Genomic DNA, 8,754 nt, shown 5'->3' with positions numbered 1-8,754 from the left:
AGTTTTAGTTGCTATATTCAGCAGATATTTTACCTTTTACATCACTGATTAAATTAAGAGGCAAATTAATTTAAAGGCTCTGACTGCTCTTGATTGTCAGCAATTTGGATGCTTATTAAGTGGTTTAAAGTGCATTTAATTAAAGATGAATTGCTTCACATCCAGTAGTCAGTGGAACCTTTAGTGTTTATGTCTTCTTAAATTTAAGTACAATTACTTGTTCTGAAGCTCAAGAAGTCTTATAAAGGATGTATGCATGATTTCCTCATTCTAAAAGAATGACTAACCACTAATTGCTCTCTTACCTGCTGTTTAGAATTATAAAAATAAATTGGCCCCTACAAGTGTTATGTCTGTGCTTGCTCCTATTACAAATCTTATGTCCTCCCTCACCATCTATTCCAAAGGTTAAGGACTACTGATCAAAGTCAATGCTAGAAATGGATCTGGAGTTTAGGCATTGAGATGGATCACACACTACTTTGAATGCTTTTTTTTTCCCAATTCAAAAACATATTCTAGAACAACGGAAGTCAGCCTCTTTCATATCTTTCAAAATAGTCCAGAAGATGCAGCCACATAAACAAAAACAGCCATAATACATAAGGCCACATATTCTGGTTTTTCTCGTAATGAAACATGAGTTTATTGTACTTCCCTCTACTCCAACACTTTTCTAAGTCAAACTGCTTTCACCTTCCCCACAAATCCTCTGGCTGGAACTACCAGGGAAGGGGAGGAGGTGTAAGCCCTGGCAACAAACCTCATGACATTTCTTTAAAGGCTCTTGGTAAGGAACAAGATCATCACGGAGCAAGTCATAACGTGTGATCTGTGCCAGCCCCATTTTAAGCTGAGAAGGAAAATCCTGGCAGATGGAAAATCCTGGCAATTGTAGATATTTTTTACTTTCTCATAGAACTATTTATTTGGGAATAGAAAGAAGAGATCATGGCCTCAACATGAGTTTAAAAATGTATCAGTTACTTCTTCCTCCTTGTTTTTGAAGCTGAGTTATTATAAAATGGGGTCTGTTAAAAGCAAAGACTGGACATCCTTCCCAAAACAGGCTGTTCCCTTTCACCTTTAATAAAAGGAATTTGGGGTTTAATGTTTCAAGAAGTGGAAGCAGAACAGATTTCTGCAGCTGATTTCTGTGGAGATGAATTAACAACCTGAGGCTAATTTGCCTGTTTAGTAAGGTCACCCTGGCCTCCTGCTGAACGAACGGAAAACCACACCTACCTCAGGCTTCCCTGTTCCTGCAAGGAGGTTAATTTATTCAGAAGAGGTTTAGACTGAACCTCAGGATGGATATCTTTGCTGAAAGAGTGTCAAACACTTATTTGGCCGTAAATTAATGTTGCAGAAAGTGATAATGGGTAAGGCTGGAAGTGAACCCCAGCAGTCATCTGGCCCAACCTCCCAGCTCAAGTACCTTCAGTCTCCTGGAGCACATCACTAAGAACTGTGTCCAGAAGGCTTCTGAATATCCCCAGTGAGGGAGGGAAACTCCACTCCCTCTCTGAGCAGCCTGATCTAGTGCTCAACCATCCACACAGTAAAGAAGTTCTTCTTCATGTTCCAAACTTCCTGGGCTTCAGAAAGATTCTCCAAACCAATGTTTTGCTCATGAGAGTAACTGGGAAGTGATCTCCCTGTCTTTATCTCAACCCGTTTCTTTTTTTTTCTGATTTCCTCCTCCCACCTCATCAGGGAAGGGGACTTAGACACTGGCTGGGTGGCAGATTGGACACCAGCTGGAAACAAGCCACCACAGTAGTGCAGCAAAGTACAAGTTGTTTGTACGCTTTGGACTCAAGACCAAAGACAAATGATAACAACAAAAAGTAAAAGAATTTAGGCTGTCAAACTCTGCTCACTTTGTGTCACTGACAGGTTATCAGTACTTCTTCTCTATGCCAGTGCACTGAACTTCACATCAGAAAGTTACAAGGCTTTCCCTTTTGAATCAGCTTAGTGTGTTGCACATCTATAAAATGGCAGCTTCTACAAGACTGATTACACATTTCTTCGAGGAGAAAGATCTGCTTGATCTTTTTGCAAAGTCAGCAACTCCTTGGGCTGTTCAGGCTTCATGCAGCAGTTTATAAGAGCTTCTAGGAGCTCACTGAAACACCACACATCTTAATCTGCACCTCATATCAGGTTAATAAACACAAAGTAAAGTATACACCATCCCTAGTGAACAAATTCCATGCATCTGCCTATATCCTTTTCTTGTCAAATAGAAGGCATATTGTTCTTAAATCTGTTCAAGAGTAGTACCATTCCTACTTAAGAAACTCTTATTCTGTGAGGATCAAGTTATTCTTTCCTTGGCTCCTTTACTGTCTTGCCTGAAGGGGTGTGTATATTCAACACAAACTTCAGAAGCTCATACAAAACACCCTACAAAAGACAAGTTTGTACAGGATGATGGGAATGGTTATAAAATAAACAATGAAGGCACAATAAAAGTGGTCTTAAAAAAAAGCAGCCTTTATTATGAGAACATAATATATGCAAAAATAAAGGTGTCTTTTAAATCACTGAGTATGTTTATGAATTGCATTTACAGGTTTTACCTGCCATTTTAAAATTAGAATTTGTTTGGTTTTGCGGATATTGTTAAAAATAAATATTTTAAAATGTGATTCAAGAAAAGATGCACACAATAGAAAAAGGGAAACCTGGCTTGAAATGAAACCACTCCTGCAGACACCAAGAGCAAAGAATGTGTTTGGGTTGAAAACTGAAGTATGTCCAACCTAAAACTGAGAGGGTAAAATTTTGTAAAAGCAACAATGAATCATCTAAACTCTAACGATGCAAGTCTTCTTTTGTTTTTTATAATATAACATCAAAACAACACAGAATGCCCCAGTGATCACTAGGAAATCTGCCACAGTCCAGTTTTTCCAAACCAAGTAAGTCCATGCTTCGTGGAATAAACTGCCCCCCTTCCACTGCAGGCCGAAAGTAAAGACGGTCAAACCTCATCTTGCACTTGTAGGGTGCATTCAGGTTGGAGTTGGACTGGGTGTCCCAAGTGTAGCGGCAGTGTTGAGGTTTACCCAACAGCTCCCAGACATCCTTAATGTTGTCAGGTAAGTTACCAAGTTTCTTAACCTGAAGGCAGAAGGAGGAAAAAAATTCCACAAGACAGTGAACTCACAAATTCTACCTTCAAAAATTAGAACTGAGTCATCACAGCATTGCTTTTTTCCTGCAATATGTTAAGTTGTTAAAAATCAAATTATCTTAGAGATGTTTCTAAACTATAGTATTTCTCCAGACACTCTAATGCATGACCAATTCCTGTAGCACTTTCTAAATCCAAAACATGTTTCAGAATACATTTTCAGCTCCGAAATGTTGAGGTAAAGGGGTAAACACCATGTTTTATAAATCAGTGTCATTCCAGTTCATTGCAATGGAATTTCATGATAGGGAGAGGTGAAACGGACCTTCTAGTAATAATGCACACATTTCACTTTTAGTATCAGAAGCCAAGAACTACTTCTAATTCTGAATGTCTTGATTACAGGGGACTAAAATCTATTTCTCAAGAGCACCCTCTTCTTTCATTGATTCTACAAGCTCTGAGAATTGGAGAGTTGAACAAATAAAGATGAGGTTCTCAAAATGTGAAGACGCTTTTAAATTCAAAACTTCCATCCAATCTGCCTGTATTTGCTCAGATATAAATATTGTTAATAAAGCATTTTGTTATTGGGAAGGGGTCTCCATATAAATCACCTCAGCCATAACAATGCTTCCTTTTTACTCAGTCACACTTCCATTTTTATGAATAAGTGTTGAATACCTCTGCTCTGCCTAAGCAGGTAATTTCTCATATAGACAAAATAAACGTCTGAGATGGTTTGGTCAGAATACCTTCTCTAAATAACTAAGTTGCTTATTTCTATTTACCTCGCTGTCTCTGAGGTTTGTATCCCCTCCAAATATAACAGTGGTGGACTCAGATATCTTCTGCATTTCGTTTAACACTATTTGCAGCTGCTTTATACGTTCCTTAGCGTGATTTTTAGTGCTCTCCAGATGAGAGGTCATAAGGCAAAGTTCAATACCAGATACGCTCACCTACACGTGAAACAGAGACAGTGTTACTATCCACACCATGATAAGAAGTTCAAAGGCAAAATCTAATCACAAAGCAAATCAGCAAATGACAGGTTAATATTAGTTTTACAATTAAGACAGGTGGCTTAGGATAACTGGCTTTTGGTTTTGTTTTCAGAAGTTATGAGACTTGAAAACAAAGTATGGTAAATAACTTGCATAAAACATTTAAGTAACAAAGATTTGTTAGTATCAAATGCAACTGGGTTTGTTTGCTTGGAGAAGTTTTTTGAGACTCATAGAGAAAAAGCCAGTTCAGCCTTTCCTGGGATTTTTTGTTTGGAAGGAAGAAATACAGCTGTTTAGTACATCCTGGCTCACTCACATGCACAACCAAAAGGTTCCTCTTCATGGCAGTTGTTGGAAAAGGTATTATCTCGTGCTTCAGCAGCTTCACTCTTGATTTCTTTAGCATTATAACAGTGAAATAGTCATCTATGTTACCTAAAGAGGAGCAGGGAAAGAAAGGTTTGATGATCTCTTCTGCTGTGCCATAAAGCAGTCAGGGTTCTGAAAGAGATCTTTTTAACACAACCCGTGAGAATACGTTGATTTTTAAATCATTAATGAAAAGTTGTGCAATAACAGTCTGAATTTTTCAGATATTTTAAGTGCAAGTACTTAAAAAATTACTTATGTATGGTACTTTTTGGCTACCCTTACTACCAGTTTTTCAAAATGCAGAAAAAAAAAACAAACAACCCAAAGGAAACCACCAGAAAAGCAAGCTTTACACATGCATAATTTGCATGAAGCTATATGCTGATACCAAAACACAGAAACATTGAGTGCTTCCTTCTTCACTTTACTATTTGCATTCTTTTAAATGGTTGGAAGTTTTGGCAAGGGAGACAGAATAAACCCAAACTTTATTTTCTGTTTTTTGTCTCAACTGAGGGCTTTTTCTTACCTGGAATAATAGTGTAACTGCCTGCTTTCATCTGGAGAAGAGGGAGATGTGGTGGGACGACTTCTTGCAAAAACACAACATCTGGATTGTATCTGAAATCAGCAAGGCAAGATTTTCAATTAATTACTAAAAAGTAGTACTGCAACATTCTGAGGACAAATGGATCAGAGTCAGGAATTCCAGGTCCACCTTGCCCTTGTTTTTCTAGGTATTGTAATAATCTGTTCTTTTAAAAAATTAAAAACTATCTCCACCATATTTAGCAGCATGGAGATACCACCATTATTAAAAGCGAGGAAACAATTATTATTATTATTATTATTATTATTAACATGAAACTGACATGGTAATAAAATGCCTGACTTCCTTATACCACAACCTTGCAGGTTTCATATACTACATACATGAGGAATTCAACTTAAGTAGCTGCTAAGTAATTCTGGGACATGTTCTCCAGAAGATTCCAACCACCCCAGGCTAACAAAACCAAGTGAAAATTTATATAGTTAAGGGGTTTCTACTGTTTTGAGAGGAAATTATCACTTGTTTAAATAACTTAATCAACACTGATAAATTACTGTATTAATATAAATCAATTTAAGTAACTGTTAAATTGCTCATAAATATACTCAAGGCAGGCCTCCACTGCTAGAAAAATAAAAGATAAGCACAGTTTCTATTACTTTTATGTTGCATATTTTTTTGGCTAGACAACTAACAGTAACAGCAAGAGAAAAAAATGCACTAAAAAAAATCTCTGTTGCTGTTTCAAATAGTTTACTCTGGCATGAAGTTATTCACACTACTGCAGGTTTCTTGCAGTTTTACCCTTCTCATGTACAGGATACAAGCTAGAAATATGTTATTGACGTATGACTGCAATTTGAACAATATTGCTCATTATTAGATTTTTAATTTAGCCATCTCAAAATATTTAACCTTTGGGATGCTGCGTAGGTTCACACCACTTACAGACAGTATAACAACTCTCAGCCACTTAGGATTTATAAGGTGATTGCACTGCTGCATCTAACATTAAGATAACTGGGGCATGAAGATGTGTTAACTTAAATCAAGAAGCTTATTATTCTTCCATTGAATCCAGGTACATGACAATACAAAGAGGAGGCTACACTTACAATGTCAGGTACGTACAGATGCCTCTAGCTCGATCTTTCAGATTTCCTAGATCCAGCCCATCAATGTTCCAGGTGATCAGTGAGAAGTTGCTGTCATCTTCTTTTTGCTGTGAGTCTGTATTATTGACACCAGCATTACTTGTAGTTGCATCTGCTGTGAGGTCAATGCTAAAGAGAGAGTACTTGTTTGTCAACATGCATAATACTAATCTATCTGTGATTATCCCCCTCATCTTCTAAAGCACGGGTTGATCTCAACGTCATTTAAAAGCACAGTAACTAAAACAAACAGATCCCAGTCATACAGAGCCGCAGCACACAGGTGAAGTAAGTGGTTCTTCCTTCTCCTTACAGACACGAGATAGTATTTACCATTCTGATTCAAGTTAATCAGATGGTGACCACCATAATCCAAAGCACTTGAGTAGTTCAACTCTTTCCCCATGTCCTTCAGGAACGAGCTGCTTCCAAGTGGATTCCCCACGGGGTCACAAGTCCTGCCAGCAAACCTGCTCCAGCATGGACTCCTCTCTCCATGTGTCCACAGGTTCTGCCAGGAGCCTGCTCCAGCATGAGCTTCCCACAGGATCACAGCTTTCTTCAGGCATCCACCTGCTGCAGTGCAGGGTCCTCCACAAGCTGCAGGTTAATCTCTGCTCCCCTGTGGTCCTCCACAGGCTGCAGGGGCACAGCTGCCTCACCCTAGTCTGCACCATGGGCTGCAGGGGAATCTCTGCTCCAGCTCCTGAAGCAACTCCTCCACCTCCTTCTTCACTGATCCCTGGTGTCTGCTGAGATGTTTTCACTTCTCTCTTCTGCTGCAGTTGCTGTTGTGCAGCAACTTTTTAATCCTAAATACTCTATCCCAGAGATGCTACCACCACCACCGATGGGCTCAGCCTTGTTCTGCTGTGGGTCTGTCTTGAAGTCAGCTGACATTGGTTCTGTCAGACACAGAGGAAGCTTCTGGCAGCTTTTCACAGAAGCCACTCCTGTAGCCCCTCACCATCAAAACCTTGCCAAGCAAACCTAATACAGAATAATGTTGGTAAAACACCAATGTTTTGGACGTTGCTAACTAGCACTTACCCCAAGACAAGGACTTTTCAGCTTCCCAAGTTCTGCCAGTGAGCAGGTGAGTAAGAAGCTGGGAAGAAACACGAACAGAAGAGCTGACCTGAACTGGCAAAAGGGATATTCCATACCACAGATCATCATGTTCAGTGAATGAACTGGAGGGAATTGGCCAGAAGCAGACAACTACTGCATTGAGATAGGCTGGGCATCAGTCAGTGGGTGGTGAGCAATTGTAATGTGCATCACTTATCTTTCTTGAGTTTTCTTTCTCTCTCTTTTTGTTATCACCCTTTTCATTACAATTAATTTAAGAAGAAGAAGAAGAAGAAGAAGAAGAAGAAGAAGAAGAAGAAGAAGAAGTTTACTTTATTTCTACCATAAAACTGCTTATACCTCAACCCATACGTTTTATTTTTTTTCCAATTCTCTTTCCCACCCCACTGAGGGGGTGGTGGTGTATGAGTGTCCGAGTGAGTGTGTGCATGCTACTTAGTTGGTATCTGGGATTAAACCACGGCAGGCAGGGATCTGGAAAAGTTCAATTCCACATGCAGGATCAATATGTTCAGCGTTCAGTACTCCCTCCAGGTGAGGTGTGAGATTGTGTATAAGACACAGATCTTACATCTTAACTTTCACAGGTACATTTAACAAGGTCTGCATGTACCATTTTATTTATAGAAATACACATACATCTGGTATAATACAAATATGCACAATTTTCACATGTACAAATATGTGTACGGTAAAATCCGCGTATGTACTGCTGCACAAGACAAGGCAATGAAAAGAAAACGTGCCTGTGCCTTCTGCAAAAGGCTCGCCATCCACCAGTTCAGAAAATCCGCAGAGGCAAAGTGCAGCCCGCATGCTTTCCAGCCTCTCAAGGGGTGAGAAACGTCGGGAAAGGACGAGAGCGGGTGCGGAACAGAACGGGAACCGCATGGCTCGGCACAGACAGCAGAGGTGCGATGCCAGGAGAGAGGGGAACGCTGCTCTCCGGGTGACACCTCGGCCCGGCGATGCTCACCCGGGTTTGGGACCCCAGCGCCTTCCCGCCGAGGGGAACCTGCCCGACCCCGTCCGCCTGCTCCCGCCACATCCCCCCGTCCCTGTCACCTACCAGGGGCCACTGTCCCCGCAGGCCGGCGCCGTCCCGCCCGCCGCTGCCTCCATGTCCCGCGACGAGTCGAAATAGGCGTTCAGCGCCCTCTGAAACACAGGTGCGGCTGGCAGGGAGTGGCCACCGCCGGGCAGCCCCGCGGCCCCGCCAGCCCCGCCCGTACCTCCATGTGCCACTCGCTGCCGGCCAAGAAGCGGCGCGCCACGGCCGCGTCGCTGCTGGTGATGGCGGCGAACTCGGCGCACAGCACCTTCCTCCGCTTGGCGATGTGGAGCGCCTCCTCATCGCCGTCCTCATGCTCCCGCTTCTGCTCGGCGGGCGCCGCCGCGGCCCCCTGCTCCATGGCTGCGGCGGAAGGC

General features: G+C 41.4%; 1 protein-coding gene across 1 annotated transcript; it reads right to left on the bottom strand.

Annotated features, from left to right (window-relative positions):
• Nucleotides 1–2,488: 2,488 nt before the first annotated feature.
• On the bottom strand, nt 2,489–8,738 carry TDP2 (tyrosyl-DNA phosphodiesterase 2). Its single transcript, XM_085052403.1, has 7 exons — nt 8,559–8,738; nt 8,396–8,484; nt 6,196–6,363; nt 5,057–5,148; nt 4,472–4,590; nt 3,937–4,107; nt 2,489–3,132 (listed from the first exon to the last, which is right to left on the bottom strand). Exons 1-7 carry the CDS (start codon nt 8,736–8,738, stop codon nt 2,851–2,853), a joined length of 1,101 nt encoding a protein of 366 aa, XP_084908529.1. The 3' UTR covers nt 2,489–2,850.
• Nucleotides 8,739–8,754: the final 16 nt, after the last annotated feature.

This window comes from Lichenostomus cassidix, chromosome 2 (assembly GCF_008360975.1).
Source record: "Lichenostomus cassidix isolate B80296 chromosome 2, HeHo_3.0, whole genome shotgun sequence".
Classification (NCBI taxonomy): domain Eukaryota; kingdom Metazoa; phylum Chordata; class Aves; order Passeriformes; family Meliphagidae; genus Lichenostomus; species Lichenostomus cassidix.
This window is presented reverse-complemented; position numbering and strand designations above follow the sequence as displayed.